The 19,191-nt window shown below is 42.7% G+C and overlaps 1 protein-coding gene across 1 annotated transcript in view; it reads right to left on the reverse strand.

The window, feature by feature from the left end:
- The window catches only part of LOC126354662 (FAD synthase-like), an 81,211-nt gene that overhangs the window by 60,506 nt on the left and 1,514 nt on the right, over positions 1–19,191 (reverse strand). Inside the window, exon 2 of the mRNA XM_050004442.1 lies at positions 3,468–3,682. Coding sequence (XP_049860399.1) covers positions 3,468–3,682 — 215 coding nt within the window. The remainder of the gene's footprint in view (positions 1–3,467; positions 3,683–19,191) is intronic.

Genomic DNA, 19,191 nt, shown 5'->3' on the forward strand with positions numbered 1-19,191 from the left:
TAGCTGTAAATTAGGAAGTGAAATTTGTAAAATTCCTGGTTGATGGTGCTGAAGTCCAAATGCTCCCTTTCCACAACCTCTTTATGAACTCAAAAAGTGGAATCGTGGGTATTATTAGATGTTATCTGGCAAAAATAATCTGCCGTTTCTCAGAACATGTCACTGGAAGAGGACAGAGGCCTCCCCTCCTTTCAGCATAGCTCTGACCATGGTCTTCCTTTGCTAGAGAGCCTTCTGATTAACTTTCTTACTATGGTTGTTGAAGTAGAATGGTTGAGTGAATTCAGGAACTTCTGCCGCATCTGCTACTGTCACATTTAATTGCAGTAGAGGCTTTTACCCTTGCTTCATGAAAGACTACAAGATTTTCTGCCGATAGCTGCCACTTATTGTAGAGAGACAGTCCTCAGTCCACCAAAGGGCAAGATGTCTTCTAAGCAGCTCAGACAATCCTGGTATTGATGCTTTTTAATTTTATCCATATTTTACAGTTGTGTATGTGACTGTATTCAATACACAGAAAGTATGAATAATAATGCACATGATGTGCAGGGTCAGAAAAATATTGCATTATACAGTAAAACACAGAAAAATTGTGATGTATCAGATACTGGATGCTATCGTGGTGTTCTTGCACAGCTAATTAGCTGGTTGTTTAGTATCCAGTTCACCCTAATAAGCTTCCATCAGATAATGCCATAAAGTGTTATTGGTAAACTATATAGAGTTTTCAAGACTTACTTTGTGCCCGAAACAGAAAGTTTGATCTGTGTGCTGCCAGTTTCGGCTTACGGGAATGATATGGATTTTCAATGCACAAATCTTTCAAAAAATGTGCACTGATCAACAAGCAATGAACAGATACCTGTTGGGAACTACTACAAGAGCCAGGAAAATAAATGAAACACTGGACAGACTGGAATGGAAGATATAATAATGACAGTAATGAAAATGATATGGAGATGGGTGAGACAAATAACTAGGGATGTAGATGGTACATGCATCAAGGAAGATCTTTGCTTTATTCTAGGAGGTAAAAAAACACCAAGATAACAACCTAATGTAAGGAGTGTAGACAACATTGTTAAACATGGAAAAGTAACGTGTACGTGTATTATCTGAAACTGATAATACATGGAAAAGTTTGAAGGTCTTTATCTGCCTGTGGATTTCATATTGTCAAATGGATGCTGCTACTGATGATGAATGGAATGACAGGTCAGACAGAAATAAAACTGAACATAAATCATCCTACAAGGAGCCAACAAAAATTGCATACTGATGAACTAAACACAAGAACCATAAAATATTAAATAAGAAAAATAAAACGACAAACAGCTGTAATACAGCTCAGAAAAAGTATCTCAAAAACTAGCATGTGTGACACCATTGGTTTGGGCTTATGTCTGCAGCTGCCTGATAAGTAGAAGTACTCCTATCTTTACATGGCTGAAATAATTAAATTAGTCAGATGCTGCCTGCCTGTTCAGATACCACAGACTATTTCTCAAAATTTGGCATTTGTGGCACAGTAATAAGTATGGAAACGATAACGGTGAAGATTAACAATATCTGGAAATAATTCTGCAATCAGTGTTACAAACTGAACAGTTTATCCACAAGTGCAATGACAAAATGGCGAGAGAAACCAATAAAACAGTTCATACTGGAAACAAAATAAATGTACTGAGGACACCCTGTACACTTGAATTATATGACTATATAATAAAAATAACAAATTATGAATGTGAATTTATTTCAGAAATAGTAAAAGTGCAGAATATAACATAGCAGAAAGATTAGAAGGGTGCAGCAAATGAGATTCTTCTTTCAGCTTTGGCGGTAAGGATTCCAACAGTGAAAAGTATTGTGGAAATTAAAAAAATAAATAAATAAAAATGGAAAGTAAAAATTTTAGGAAGTTGTCAGAAACATAAGACATAAACAAATTACTGGAATTCCACATCAAGTAACATTCAGGTCATTCAGATAAAGCAGAAAACTGTAATACGACAGTTAACATTCATGCTAAACTTTAATTACTGCTTGCTACAATTTACATTCTGTCCTGTGTATCATTCGCCTCTCCATCATTTATGTGGTCCAAATGATTTCCCTTTCTCCCTTTTATCTTTGCTATCTACCTACAAATTTCTCTCATTTGCGCTTTATATTTTGTTTTTAAAAAGGAAACTTTCACTTTCAAGAGACTGAGTTTTCTTTCCAACTTTTTATATTGGCACTTTGCATAACTTACTGGCTTTATCTTATGCTTTCATGTATCTGTGTGTGCTCCACAGATCTCAAGCTTTAATTCCATAATTGTGTTGCTGAGGCTCTTTGATGAAAAACACACACAGTGTGGAGGAATATGTAACACAGAAACATGACAGTCTGCAGCATAACTATCAAAAGAGTGCAAATTAACATGTCCCAGGCTGCAATATGCATGAATTAATATGGTCTTAAAAGATACACATAGCATAAGTGACTACCAGAATATGACCTAAAACGTAATAAAAATGTGGGGAAAAATACATAACTTAAAAATGAGAAACAGTTCAGTATAAATTTCTCAGATATCTCAATATATAAGCTCATTAAGAAGGCACAAATTTGCAATGAAAGTCACTCTCTCAAACATCTACCAAAGTTTCAGGGTGACATCTGTGTCTTATAGGCGAGGGTAGGGATGGGAACAGGGCAGATGGCCACACTCAACTTCAAACAAGACCAGTGTCAGCCTGCACCTCATGTCCCATCTGCATGTTTCTCAACTAAGTGTATTCACAATGCTTAATGGATGGTATCAGGTCCTGAGCAGAGCCGTTGATAGGCATATAAAGAATACTAACTGAGCTCTGGTGGGGACTGTTATTGGCCATAATACATTTAAGTCAACCGTGCAAAGAACATACAGATGGTATGTCAGGTAGAGCCTGATTGACTCTGTGCCAGGACTGAATACAGTCTCTCCACTCCATCCACCTGCCCCACAACACTGAAAGGAGGCAGCATTGCCTACATTTAGATCACACAGGTGCCAGACAAGCAGAGTGACACTCTTCACAGTATGAATTGTTTTGACTATGGTTAGTTTAAGACACAAGCATGTACAGCATCTCTAAAGGTTTACAATATTTAAGTAGCAGCTCCAGCTCCATACAATTTTATTACCAAATGTTTCAACAAGTGTTAAGTTACACCTTTAAAGAGTGTCTGCATAATCATGTCCTAGAACAGTTGTTTCTGAAGTATGAACGTGATAGTGAGTTATGCTGAATCTGAATTTGGAGCTGCTATTCAACTACTGTATACTAACCTACACATCACACGTTTTCAATTAGCTCACCCAGGTAGAAATGCAAGAATTTTATACTAGTTCACTGGGTAGAACAATTACATCATATCAAGCAAAGGTTTTTCCACCATTTTAGAAGCACCAATGAATATTTCTAATATATTACCTCTGAACACTTTCTTCAATGAAGGCCTCCACTTCAGGAAAAGGGTCATCTGGTCTTATGTACAAAGTCAATAATTTGACATCAGAGTTTTTATTTGGAAAATGCTTTTGCATTACTGCATGCACCAAATGCAAAAGAACAGTGCAGTCTTTTCCTCCATTGAAATTCAGAAAGAGCTGTGATAGAGTATACTTCTGGAAACATGTTTCGAGTACCTGTTAACAGACATGATGTACTGATTGTACTGGGAACTGACAGATCAAAACATATGTAAACATGGCTAAAATCACAATAACTATCATTTGAACTATGGTAAAAGTAAGTACGTTACAAAATTTTGGTCAACAATGGAAAATTGTGATGGAACAAGAACAACTGAAATGGTTAAATTGCTACTCATCGCACAGAGGAGGCACTGAATGGCACACAGGCAAATGGAAAGAAGACTGCTAGATATTATCAGCTATCAAACTAAGTCCTTCATCTCTCTCTCTCTCTCTCACACACACACACACACACACACACACACACACACACACACACACACACCTGTCATCTCTGGAGGTTAAGATCTGATAGGTGATAATATAGAACAGTGTTCTTTCAGTATGCTTGTCAGCCACAAAACACCTCCTCTATGCGTGAGTACCAATCTAAGAGTTTCAACAATAAGAAAGGGTTTATTTTGGTATCCTTGAAAAGATGTAGAGCATTTCGAGAACACAAGTAAAAATTAAAAAATAAATAAAAATCACTGTTGGTCCATTACTGCCAAGGACATGGGCTGGTTTGTACTTTTCAATTCAATAAACTTTACCAACCGTCGTATGGCTTGGTGACTCTATGCCAACTACAGCCAAACAGCTGTTGGTAAAGTTCATTGAATTGAAAAGCATTTACCAGTCGATGTCCCCTGGCCGTAATGGACCAATAGAAATAAAATAAAATATCTTAAAGTGAACAGTTGTTGGTAAAGTTTATTGAATTGAAAAATAAATAAAAATAGTTGGCAATTTGTGGTGTTCTGTACACTGGCAAAAATTCATCAAAATGAATGCTACAATAGATATTTGCTAACTGCTTTTCTCCACAGTGAAGCAGCAAATAATCTGAAAAACTTTTTGCTATATAACTGGCACATTACTTCAGCAATATCTCAATCATGAAAATTAAATGGACTACAGAATTTTGTACTGTTAATAATCTTTTTATCAAAAAAAATCAAGACCAATCTGCAAGCCCTGCTGCAACCTCCCTCAAAGCTGCACCTTACAAGTATGCCTTTTGAAAGAAATTGACTTGCAAAGAGAGGAGTAACTGTTGCTACACCACTCTTATTCTCATGTGTGGCTCTTTTTTTATTGGTGAATATAATAGAGGGAAACATTCCACATGAGAAAAATATATCTAAAAACAAAGTTGATGTGACTTACCAAACAAAAGCGCTGGCAGGTCGATAGATACACAAACAAACACAAACTTACACACAAAATTCAAGCTTTCGCAACCAACGGTTGTTTCTTCAGGAAAGAGGGAAGGAGAGGGAAAGACGAAAGGATGTGGGTTTTAAGGGAGAGAGTAAGGAGTCATTCCAATCCCGGGAGCGGAAAGACTTACCTTAAGGGGAAAAAAGGACAGGTATACACTCGCACACACACACATATCCATCCGTACATACACAGACACAAGCGGACATTTTCTCTGTGTATGTGCGGATGGATGTGTGTGTGTGTGTGTGTGCACACGAGTGTATACCTGTCCTTTATTCCCCTTAAGGTAAGTCTTTCCACTCCCGGGATTGGAATGACTCCTTACCCTCTCCCTTAAAACCCACATCCTTTCGTCTTTCCCTCTCCTTCCCTCTTTTTTGAAGAAGAAACCGTTGGTTGCGAAACCTTGAATTTTGTGTGTATGTTTGTGTTTGTGTATATATCGACGTGCCAGCGCTTTTGTTTGGTAAGCCACATCAACTTTGTTTTTAGATATATTTATTTTTATTGGTTTACATGCTTGTAACTAGGATGAGAGACAACACACACAAAATGATAGACCAGTTTCACAATTATTTTGCTTTTCTAAAATAACTGAATTTACATGCATGAAATGTTACCTAACTTACCCTGAAAGCTACAGTCCAAGATGAATTAAATACTGCACTGTTTCTATAACTAACTAAAAGATTTGATCTGATCAATGATACACTGCTGCTAAGAAAATTATACACACACGGTATCCAAACGGGTTGCCTACAACTGGTTTAAGTTGAATATTTCTGCCAATCTATTTTAGGCCCTCTGTTATTCTAGTTTTTATAAATTATTTCCTATATAATTTATTGACAGCAGAGCCAGTGTTGTTTGCATATGATATTAGCCTTATAATTAAAAAGAATGCAATGAAGATGATTCACAGCAGGAGGTCTCTCTAACAACAAGAGATACAGGAAATGGTCTACAACAATAGCAGAGTGGTTAATGACAAGAGAATGATATAGATGAGCTTTAGAGATGTAAGAACTATAGCCTGATACAATATAATGCTAGAATTAAAGGAGCTTTAGTAATAAACAAACATTTTACACAATGTTTCAGGCAATTTGGTTAGATCATAATTTAAGATGGAGGAAAACATTGACTTACTGAACAAAATGTTGAGTAGATGCTGTATTGTTATGTCTTATGGGTGCTGTAGTTTTCCAGAGGTATGTGCCACCAATCTCTACGCACAACTCAAGTAATTCCTTAAATAACAGGTCGCAGGTTTGTGGGCATGGAGCTTGTACCCACAGCATCAAAGATGTGTTTATTGGGTGCACATCAGGTGAATTTAGTGACCAAGAAATGAACTTAAGTTCACTGTCGTGCTCCTCAAACCTAGCACAAATCAGGCCTTGTGACATGCACAGCTATTCTGCTGAAAGATGCAATTTCTGTCAAGAAAGGTATCAGGTATGAAGGGATGCAGATGGCCCACTAAACGTTTATGTAGTCCTCAGTTGTAAGGGTGCCTTTTATTACTACCACAGATAACATGGAAGCCCAGGTGAATGCCTCCCTCCCCCCACAGTATATTAATGAACTAACTACAGCCTGTGTCCGTGGCAAGGTGTATGTTTCGAGAAGCCATTCGCCTGGATAACAGTGTATCCAGATATGATGGTTGGCCTGGTGTAACAAGACATGGGATTCATCAAACCAGGCAAAATATTTCCGTTGATCCACGGCCCTATATAGATGATCCAATGCCACCTGCAGTTGTAATTGGCGATGTTGTTGGTTCAATGTGGGAACACTTAGGGGTTGTCTGATGCAAAGCCCCAAGTTCAACAAGATGCACAGGAAGGTACTCTGCTATCTGATACACTGTAGATTGCCACCTGCCTGTTTTACAGAGTGGATAAGCCCTCAGCCTACTCATCCTATGATCAGTGGTGGACATTTAACACCTTGTCCCCTACTTGTGGTTTCAATGTCCTACAACCACATTCCATAGATGCTCATGACAGTAACATATGACCTGCCAACCAGATTTGCTGTTTGGGCAATAACACAATATGTCCTTTGTCAACACTTGTGCCACATATTCTTAGCACCACCAGGTGGCATTTAATCTCACGGTGGAAATTAGTTGTAATCTTTTGGCTTGTGTGTGTGTGTGTGTGTGCCACGTGCTTTGGTGATATTACTTATATTCTGTGTATTATAAATGTCTCTTCAAACCGACTTATATATATAATTGCACACAATGATCAAAGAATGAATAAATGTAATTTTTAGTCCACAAGTCTTAAACATGAGGCTGTTTCAAAAATCGTATCTAAGGCACTTTTCAACTTTGTATGGTTATTGCTAAAGTCATCTATCTTCCTGCACTAGTAAAGTAAGTGTGTGATTCTGAAGTTCCACTAATGTTTTATTATTTCTTTAATCTCCCAATAATTCATAGTAATTCAATGGTTTCAACAATTCATCAAATGTTCCAGCAAAGAGAAATACTGAGAAGTTACGAATAATATTGTGTATGTATCTGGTATTTCAATAACAACATCTTGTGTGTCTAGCCTAACAGTATATCATTCTGTATGGGCATGCAATCAGCTTGGTTAAAAGTATGTAGAGTAATAGGCTGTTCAAGATGCTAAATACAGGCAACAGATATTAGTGAACAGAGAAAAATAAATTTTGGCTCTTGTTTCCTGATGGTCCAGAGGAAAATCCCTCTCCATCTACTGTGAAATAAAGCACTAAAAATAAGCCCCTGCAAATTACTGATGCAACAGCCATTGTCTTGTTGGATCTAGAGAAAAATAAGAACCACCAATGTATTCTTTTAACTGGTATATCATATGTTATATAATTGGTGTCTGCAATGGTTTTATTTTTATTTATTGAGTATGAAGGCATTGTATTCTTTAACAATATGTCATTTAATTATTGTGGGTTGGTATCTTAGATTGTGTTGTACATCTATAGATCTACAAATGTCTAGCAGTGATGACACTTATACTGAAGACTACAATACTGTTGTTGTTCTGTTTTGCACATTTTTTATGATGGTTAAGGTGATAGTCAAAGTATCATTCTCTATGCTGCAGGTCAGATTAAGTTGTGAAGACAGCCACTCTTATATATAGTGTAGTGCTTCATTACAAATACATTCCTGGTGAAAATGTCTGTTCTCTGTTGGGATCTGATTTTTCCAAGATTTTGGTACATTTCAGGGTATTAAAATCCTTATTCCTTTACTTTGAGGGTTTTTGTTTTTCTACTGTTTCCATGTTGTTAGTGACATCACCTACTGATTGGTTCATAAGTCTCATAACATAATGTTAACAATTTAATCCATCTGCCAGCATGGTGCGATGTTACTTACTAATCTCATTGTATCTGACTTTGTTCTGATGCAGCCACTGCTTGTTAAAGGTACATAAAGTTTGAACCTCTTGTTATTAAATTATTGGGTGTGGCGTTTGTCATTGATAACTTTTATGATTATAACAGCAGCTCTCTAATAGACTACATGAAATAAAAACATAATAAAACATTAGCCCAACTTGAAAACACCAGTTATAATAGAAAATTCAAGCAATATTGAGTGTGATACGTTTGCACTGCCCAACACTGAGACAGCATCAAGAGGTCTGCTGAAAGGCTGGATGATTAGGGTTTAATATCCAATCAAAAATATGTTCATTAAGAGATGGCACATATGCTCCAATTAGGAAAGTAAATCAGTCATGCATTTTTCAAGTGGCATTCAACTTGCTCAAATCAGGGAAACCACTGAAAGCGAACATTAGGATATCTCAGTGGAGATTTGTAGCTTGATCCTCTCAAACACAACTCCGCTGTCTTAACCACAGCGTCTAATGACATGGTGTGACAGCTGAAAATAAATGTATGTTACTACAGATGATTTTTAATTGTTACCTTTCCATGGGAAGCGGATGTGCATTTTTAAGTACTGTAGGGTAAGTAAGATAAGTTCATACATTAGAGCAAGATGATAAATCATTGAGCATATTTTGCACCTTCTTTGTGATGCTGCCCCGCCCCCTCCTCCGACCACCACATTATCTTCCTACATACATATATCATTTTCGTATTATAGATCCAACACATTCTCACTCCATTTGTCCATAGCTACTACAATGACAGAAACATTTATATTGTGAGCCTTATGAATTCAGCCCATCTGTACAAATGCATAGCAATTACTTCTTAGATAAAAGTGAATTTTCTGACACCTTCGGTTGGTCATGTCCAACTTTTCATGTGTAACCAGTATCCTCTTTCACCAATTTTACCAGAGTTTACTGCTTACATATATTAGATGCTGGCATATTAACACACAGAAATGCAGTTTAAATTGTAAGATATCATAACAAAGGTACTTGCTGATATCTCCATTCTTACATGTACACTCCTTGTGCAGCAGGTACAACATGTACACTATCATTCCCCCTTCCTCCAGTCATTCCACACTCAAATATTCCATAGGAAAAATGGGTTTCTGTAAATTTCTGTATAAATTCAAATTATTCTGTTTCACCATCAAGGGTCTTTTGTGAGATGGATGTTGAAGAAATTGTAATTCTAATCCTTTTGTGAGATGTACATTGAAGAAATTGTAATTGACTCATGTTGTGAAGAACCTTCTTGGAATTCCCGTCACATATAACTGTCTTGTAACATCTGATTGGCTATTTCTCTATTAGTCTTGTGGTGACCAAAGAAACTGGTGACTGAACATACACTTTAGCTATCATTTGAATATTCTCTCTATCTTCTATTGGTTGGTTGGTTTGTGGGATTAAAGGGACCAGACTACTATGGTCATCGGTCCCTTGTTCCATAAAAACTAAAACCACCCGAAGAGAATAAAAAATGAACAGGGAAGACAGCAGACGAAACAGGACATGAAATACTCTGACAGAGACCAGACAAAACAAATTAAAACACACAGTGTGACGGTGGTTGGCCGACCGTAGAGAAAAAGAGGAAAAGCCTACCACCAAGAACACTTTAAAAACTCAGTTTAAAATCAGAGGCTAAAAGCCAGAATCAACACTAAAAAACTTAGATTAAAGGATAAAAACCCCCTGCTCGAATAAAACACAAAACCAAGTCCACCATGGCAGTCATCTGATAAAAGAGCAGAGAGCTTGTCAGGCATTGCAAAAGTCTGCCTGAGCACGGTTAAAAGGGTGCACTCCGACAGAATATGGACCACCGTCAAGGACGCCCCACAACAACAAACAGGGGGATCCTCACGACACAGTAAATAACTGTGAGTGTGGCCAATGCGGAGTCGACAAAGTACGACTGAGTCCCTGAGGTTGGCTCGCATGGATGACCGCCAAACAGTCGTCGTGTCCTTGACAGCACGGAGTTTGTTAGGGGTGGTCAGACCGCGCCATTCAGCATCCCAAATCGAGAGAACTTTGCGGCGTAAGACTGGCCGCAAATCAGCCGCCAGGAGGCCAATCTCCAGAGATGGCGCACTGGTGGCCTCTTTCGCCAGGCGGTCAACAGTTTCATTGCCGGGTATACCAACATGGCCTGGGGTCCAAACAAAGACCACAGACCTGCCGCTACGGGCGAGAGTATGCAGGGACTCCTGGATAGCCATCACCAGATGAGAACGAGGGAAACACTGGTCAAAAGCTCGTAAACCGCTCAGGGAATCGCTACAGATAACGAAGGACTCACCTGAGCAGGAGCGGATATACTCTAGGGCACGAAAGATGGCGACCAGCTCAGCAGTGTAAACACTGCAACCAGCCGGCAACGAACGTTGTTCAGAATGGTCCCCTAGAGTTAGTGCATAACCGACTAGACCAGCAACCATCGAACCGTCGATGTAGACAACGCCAGAGCCCTGATACGTGCCCAGGATGGAATAAAAGTGGCGTCGGAAGGCCTCCGGAGGGACTGAGTCCTTCGGGCCATGTGCCAAGTCAAGTCGAGTCGAAGGCAAGGGCGAGGCACACACCACGGGGGTGTACGCAGAGGGGCCCCGAAAGGAGGTGGAACAGGGAAACACCCAAGCCAGGAAAGAAGCTGTTTGACACGTACGGCGATCGGACAACCCAACTGGGGCCAACGTTCTGGCAGATGAACGACTGACTGCGGGAAGAGGACACGATAATTTGGATGCCCGGGCAAGCTTAAAACATGGGCAGCATAAGCAGCCAGTAATTGCTGGTGTCGTAACCACAGTGGAGGGACACCTGCCTCCACAAGTACGCTGTCCACAGGGCTGGTTCGGAAGGCACCAGTGGCAAGGCGTATCCCACTGTGGAGGATTGGGTCCAGCACCCGCAACGCAGATGGGGATGCTGAGCCATAAGCCAGACTCCTGTAGTCCAGATGGGACTGGATTAACGCCTGGTAAAGCTTTAGGAGAGTAGATCGGTCGGCGCCCCACCTGGTGTGGCTCAGGCATCACATAGCATTTAGATGCCGCCAATACGCCTGTTTAAGCTGCCGAATATGAGGCAGCCAAGTCAACCGGGCATCAAAAACCATTCCCAAAAACCTATGTGACTCCACCACTTTAAGACGCTCGCCGTCAAGATAAAGCCGTGGCTCCGGGTGAACAGTGCGTCGCCGGCAGAAATGCATAACGCAGGTCTTGGCTGCCGAAAACTGAAAACCATGCGCTACAGCCCAAGACTGCGCCTTGCGGATTGCGTCCTGTAGCTGACGTTCAGCAGCTGCAATGCCAATAGAGCTGTAGTAAAGGCAGAAGTCGTCAGAATACAGGGAAACGGAGACAGTATTTCCCATGGCCGCAGCGAGCCCGTTAATAGCTATTAAAAACAGACACGCACTGAGAACAGAACCCTGTGGCACACTGTTCTCCTGGACTTGGGAGGAACTATATGAGGCCGTGACGTGCACGCGGAAGGTACGATACAACAGAAAATTGCGGATATAGATCGGCAGAGGGCCCCGAAGACCCCATCCATGAAACGTAGAAAGGATGTGATGACGCCATGTCGTATCATACGCCTTCCACATGTCGAAAAAGACAGCAACCAGATGCTGACGGAGGGCAAAGGCAGTACGGATGGCTGACTCCAGGCTCACCAGATTGTCGGCGGCGGAGCGGCCTTTACGGAACCCACCCTGAGACGGAGTCAGAAGGCCTCGAGACTCCAGTACCCAATTCAAGCGCCGGCTCACCATCTGTTCAAGCAACTTGCAAAGAATGTTGGTGAGGCTAATGGGACGGTAGCTGTCCACCTCCAAAGGGTTTTTCCCTGGTTTCAGAATGGGGACAACAAGATTTTCCCGCCACTGCGACGGAAACTCACCCTCGACCCAAATGCGGTTGTAAAGATCGAGGAGGCGTCGCTGGCAGTCCACTGAAAGGTGTTTCAGCATCTGAGAGTGGATGCTATCTGGCCCAGGAGCGGTATCAGGACAAGCGGCGAGGGCACTTCGAAATTCCCACTCACTGAATGGAACATTGTACAATTCAGGATGGTGAGTGCAAAAAGAAAGACTCTGACGTTCTATCCGCTCCTTAATGGAGCGGAAGCCCAAGGGGTAGTTGGCAGAAGCGGAATTCATAGCAAAGTGCTCTGCCAATGTGCTACCATGGAGGCCAATGGTGGACACATACCGCTCCCAGCACTCCTGCTTGCGTTGGCGGATAATGCAGCGGGCTCGCGCACACAGCCGTTAGAAGGTGATAAGGTGGTCGATTGAGGGATGTTGCTTGTGACGCTGGAACGCCCGCAGGCGAGCTTTAATCGCTTCAGCGATCTCAGGCGACCACCAAGGCACATTCCGCCGCCGACGGAACCCAGAAGAACAGGGAATGGCAGATTCGGTGGCAGTAACGATGCCGGTGGTGACCGATTGAACCACTGCATCAATGGCATCGTTAGAGAGAGGCTCAATAGCGGCAGTGGAGGAGAACAAGTCCCAGTCAGCCTGATTCATAGCCCATCTGCTAGGGTGCCCAGAAGACTGACGCTGTGGCAGTGACAGAAAGATCGGAAAGTGGTCACTACCACACAGGTCGTCATGCACTCTCCATTGGACAGACGGTAAGAGGCTAGGGCTGCAGATGGAAAGGTCAATGGCGGAGTATGTGCCATGCACCACACTGAAGTGTGTGAAGGCACCATCATTTAAGATCGAGAGATCGAGCTGCGCCAATAAATGTTCAACGATGGCGCCTCGACCTGTTGCCACTGACCCACCCCACAGATGGTTATGGGCGTTAAAGTCGCCCAGTAACAGGAAAGGTGGAGGCAATTGAGCTATCAGAGCAGCCAGGACATGCTGCGCGACATCACCATCCGGTGGAAGGTAAAGACTGCAGACGGTCACAGCCTGTGGCGTCCACACCCGAACAGCGACAGCCTCTAAAGGTGTGTGGAGAGGTACAGACTCGCTGTGAAGAGAGTTCAGGACATAGATACAGATGCCACCAGACACCCTTTCATAAGCTGCCCGGTTCTTATAATAACCCCGATAGCCACGGAGGGTGGGGGTTCACATTGCCGGAAACCAAGTTTCCTGCACTGGAGGATGGTGTTGTCCATGGCTGAGAAAGGCTTGATGGGACTGGGAAGGGAGATTACGCCGCTGGGTCACCTGCTGCCTCCGATTTAGCACCTGTGATAGTGCTTTCCATGGCATCTGAGGGACCGGCGAGATCGAGGTCCTCAGCGGACACCAGAATCTCCACCGCATCCTCAGACGCAGAGCTGGAAGGTTGCGGTGGGATGGCTGCCACCGCGAGTTCCTTGGGCTGAGAGCTCTTCTTGGGTTTCTCACGCCGTTCCTTGGGTCGTACCGGCTGGGAAGGCTTCACCGATTCAGTCTCCGGGACGGAGGAGGATCGTGAAGCCCTACGACCAGCTGATTGCGGGCACTTACGCCATTGTCGGTCGTCAGGCTTCTCGCTGGGGGAAACCTGGGGAGGGACCCAAGGGACCCCTTGCGAGCGTCAGAAGCCGAAGAAGTTGGACACTTCTCCGGCTTAGAAGTGGGGACGGACGTCCCCGATGGGTGGGATGGTGTTGCTCCTGAGGTAGGTGGCGCAGGAGCAACACGGTGGGTAGAGCCCCCCACTGGCGAGGGGGCAGGAGGAGTTTTACTACTCTTCGATCCGGCCACAATTGGAGAAACAGACAGGGCTAGCACAGGTGTTGTAGCAGCAGCGTAGGAAGATGTCATTCTCACAGGATGGAGTCGGTCGTATTTCCTCTTGGCCTCAGTATAGGTTAGTCGGTCCAGGGTCTTGTATTCCATGATTTTGCACTCTTTCTGGAAAATTTGGCAGTCTGGCGAGCAAGGTGAATGGTGCTCCCCGCAGTTGACACAGATGGGAGGCAGGGCACATGGAGTATTGGGATGTGATGGGCGTCCGCAATCTCGACATGTGAGGCTGGATGTGCAGCGGGAAGACATATGGCTGAACTTCCAGCACTTAAAGCACCGCATCGGGGGAGGGATATAGGGCTTAACGTCACATCGGTAGACCATCACCTTGACTTTTTCCGGTAATGTATCCCCTTCGAAGGCCAAGATGAAGGCACCGGTAGCAATCTGATTTTCCTTCGGACCCCAATGAACGCGCCGGAGGAAATGTACACCTCAGCGCTCTAAATTGGCGCGCAGCTCTTCATCAGACTGCAAAAGAAGATCCCTATGGTAAATAACTCCCTGGACCATATTTAAACTCTTATGAGGTGTGATCATAACGGCAACATCCCCCAACTTGTCACAAGCGTTACAGACATTTAGCTATAGCATACATACTATTTACATCTCCATTTGGCCATCCTGACTTGGTTTTTCCATGGATTTTGCTTGTGCCTAAGGTGATGGATGGTTTCCTTTCCTATCCTCACCTTATCCTTTCCTATTTTGTAAATGTTTTATGCATACGTATTATTCCTGTATGTTTCTGGTATCTGTTGTACCAAATGGTCCTTGGGCAAACAAATAATCAATTAAATAAGACTGTTTCAAGTTGAGAGAAGGCAGTTTTCCAGCCATTGAAGGACACTATGCTTCAGAGTCAGTTTATGGACAATGTCATTGTGTGGAGAGATGTAGCAAACAGAAAAAATGCACTGTAATTCAGAAGACATGTAGTGGATTAATGCTCTATGCATGCAGTACAAGCTGACTTCCAAAGTGAGAAAATGTTGACATATTATTTGTAAGGTCTTTGGAAGATCTCTGTTTGATTAGACATTTGGTATTAATACAATCACTAGGCTAACATTGACAACATAAAACTAGTTGTGGGAAAGATAAATGCCACACTAAGATTCACTGTAGAACCTAAAGTCAGCATAATTCATCCATATCAGTAATTTATTTTTTCAGGCTCATTTGACAATGATACAGAATCAGTCAGCTTAATGTGAAAAAAATAACAAATCATATACAAAGATATGAGCATGTGTTTACTGAGAAGAGGATAGGAGAATACAGGTGGTTGGCTGCAACCGTTTGAAGAACCCATTCACAAACAGGATAGTTTTCAAAACCATAGTTCAGTGAATTCTGGTTTATTGTTCATTGGACTTGGAGACGTACTAGGTAGAGTTAATAGAAGATAGACCGCCCCTGCAGGTACGGGGGTTAGAATATGCCCGCGGTATTCCTGCCTGTCGTAAGAGGCGACTAAAAGGAGTCTCAAACTTTTTGGCCTTATATGATGGTCCCCTGTTGGGTTTGACCTCCATCTGTCAAAATTTTCCGCGAGCGAGCCGACTGGGGAAGGGCGCCTTACTTGGTGCATTGTGTCCATCTTGCGATCAGACCTTTCGCCAGCTTATACACCGTTGAACTGCAGTCCTGTCCGCTCTCCATCTGTTGGGCATGACTTTTTCTGCATGCAGATAACACCTTGCACTGTGCAGTGCCTCTTTCTGCACCGACGGCGACCATGGACCACATGTTACCTAACATCCAGCACGGTAGCCAGTCCATTGTGGTGGGGCCGCCATGTACCCTGTTGGTTGTAGCCCCCTGACAACACAGGGATCGCTCTACTGATGCCTGCGCCGTTAACTCCCCACGTATGCCAAGGAGTAGATGCCTATCCTCCTGGGGTATCGGGACTCCCGGCAACGGCCATCCTGCCAGGTGGCTCTTGCCGTGGCTGGGTGGCGCCCGTGGGGAGGGCCCTTGGTCGGAGTAGGTGGCATCAGGGCGGATGACTCGCAATGAAGCGTGGTACATCGTCTCTCGCTGGTGGCCAGCCGCCCGCAGTCTCTAAGCGTTCTCGGGCTCAGTTTAATGCTCAGAAGTACGATCCGAAAACGTTCCCCTCCCTGGCCACACCGTGGGAGGAACGTAAGTCTCAGGATGGCAGTAGTAGTTACTCGCCCCGCTTCTTAGTTTGTACGAGGGTTGATGGGGAGTCTTTTCTCTCCACAAAGCCTCAGTTCTTCGTCGAGCATTTAGAGGACAAGTTTAGGGAGGTGGAGGGCTTGTCAAAAATGCGCTCTGGGTCAGTCCTGATACAAACGGCATCCTCTGCCCAGTCACGACGGTTACTCGCTTGTGACAAGTTGGGGGATGTTGCCATTATGATCACACCCCATACGAGTTTAAATATGGTCCAGGGAGTTATTTACCATAGGGATCTTCTTTTGCAGTCTGATGAAGAGCTGCACGCCAATTTAGAGCGCCGAGGTGTACATTTCCTCCGGCGCGTTCATTGGGGTCCGAAGGAAAATCAGATTGCTACCGGTGCCTTCATCTTGGCCTTCGAAGGGGATACATTACCGGAAAAAGTCAAGGTGATGGTCTACCGATGTGACATTAAGCCCTATATCCGTCCCCCGATGCGGTGCTTTAAGTGCTGGAAATTTGGCCATATGTCTTCCCGCTGCACTTCCAGCCTCACATGTCGAAATTGCGGACGCCCATCACATCCCAATACTCCATGTGCCCCGCCTCCCATCTGTGTTAACTGCGGGGAGCACCATTCACGTTGCTCGCCAGACATAGGGGATATACAAATGAAAAAGATGGAATACTATGCTTACTTTCATTTCATAATGTGATATGGGATTATTTTTTGGGGTAATTCATCGAGCCAAGCTAAAGTTTTCCGTGCACAAAAACGTGCAGTAAGAGTTATATGTGGTGTGAACTCAAGAACATCCTGCAGGAGCCTGTTTAGGGAACTAGGGATACTAACTATTGCTTCCCAATATATTTATTCCTTAATGAAATTTGTCATTAAAAATGTATCACTTCTTCAAATCAACAGCTCAATTCATGGAATCAATACTAGAAATAAGAATAATCTTCACAATGATTTAAAGTCACTTACTCTTGTACAAAAGGGTGTGCATTATTCAGGAACACACATTTTCAATAACCTTGGCAGCAGCCATAAAAATTGAGTTTAAGAGAAGCCTAAAGGATTTATTGGTGGCCAACTCCTCCTACTCCATTGATGAATTTCTCAGTAGAACCAACTGGTATATATAACAGAGATTCCAAGACTTACCAAGCGGGAGAGTGCCAATAGACAGGCACAATAAAATAACACACAAACACACACACAAAATTTCTAGCTTTCGCAACGGTTGCTTCTTCAGGAAAGAGAGAAGGAGAGGAAAAGACGAAAGGATGTGGGTTTTAAGGGAGAGGGTAAGGAGTCATTCCAATCCCGGGAGCGGAAAGACTTACCTTAGGGGGACAAAAGGACACACACACACACACACACACACACACACACACACAAAATTATATATATATATATATATATATTAAAAAAAAAGATTCCAAGACTTACCAAGCGGGAAAGCGCCGGCAGACAGGCACAAGAACAAAACACACAAACACACACACAGAATTACGAGCTTTCGCAACTGGCAGTTGCTTCGTCAGGAAAGAGGGAAGGAGAGGGAAAAATGAAAGGATGTGGGTTTTAAGGGAGAGGGTAAGGAGTCATTCCAATCCCGGGAGCGGAAAGACTTCCCTTAGGGGAAAAAAAGGACAGGTGTACACTCGCGCACACACACCCACACACATATCCATCCGCACATACACAGACACAAGCAGACATATATGTGTCCGCACATACACAGACACAAGCAGACATATATGTCTGCTTGTGTCTGTGCGGATGGATATGTGTGTGGGTGTGTGTGTGCGAGTGTACACCTGTCCTTTTTTTCCCCTAAGGGAAGTCTTTCCGCTCCCGGGATTGGAATGACTCCTTACCCTCTCCCTTAAAACCCACATCCTTTCATTTTTCCCTCTCCTTCCCTCTTTCCTGACAAAGCAACTGCCAGTTGCGAAAGCTCGTAATTCTGTGTGTGTGTTTTGTTCATGTGCCTGTCTGCCGGCGCTTTCCCGCTTGGTAAGTCTTGGAATCTTTGTTTTTAATATATTTTTCCCATGTGGAAGTTTCTTTCTATTAGGCAAAGCTTTTACATCCTGGAGGACCTCCTCACTATGGATCAATTGGAATGAAAGTAAATTTAATCTAATGTAAAAGGACATCTGAAGCAACTGATACTTGTCTTAGGGACTATGGAACTTTTACTACTCATGATTGGGAGAGGTCTTTAAAGACAACAACACATCAACTAGAGAATAACTACTTTGTGCTGTCGATGACAAGCCGAATGTCTGTGGAAAATAATCAGCTAGAACAAGAAATGTTGATCACAACTGCCTGAAGAGTGCTGTATCTGCACTATGTACAGTGTGTGCAGTCACTATGAGTAGCTGATGTTCCAGCATTTGTACACTTCTGCAAATGGTGTGTTCGACAGTGTGTCAGCCCTCACTTTAGTGCAAGTAAGCTGTTCATGGATTAGGTCTTATTTGAAAGTATATGATTAATGTGTTTAACAGTTGTAGAAACTGAGCTCTAACATGGAAATAAAGCATTTCCAGGACCAAGTCCATACAATATATTTTCTCTCTCTCTATGTGTGATGAATATTTCCTAAAAGTTTTTGTTACATCATATATCTATTCATCTATGTTGCCTCATCTGATTTTTTTTCCTTCCTGTATTGATTTTGTTCATGATAGTGCATACTGGATATTCATGCTTGTGAGTAAGAAATGCAACATGTAAATAGTGTGTATGCTACCGCTAAAGATCTAACAGTGATTACAGTCCAACATCACCATAAATTTAGTATAATATTTTTTTCAGTAATTCACTTAAAAAAAGTGTTCAAGCAATGAAATCTGTACAGCAGAAGTGA

Source organism: Schistocerca gregaria, chromosome 3 (genome assembly GCF_023897955.1).
Source record: "Schistocerca gregaria isolate iqSchGreg1 chromosome 3, iqSchGreg1.2, whole genome shotgun sequence".
NCBI classification, from domain to species: domain Eukaryota; kingdom Metazoa; phylum Arthropoda; class Insecta; order Orthoptera; family Acrididae; genus Schistocerca; species Schistocerca gregaria.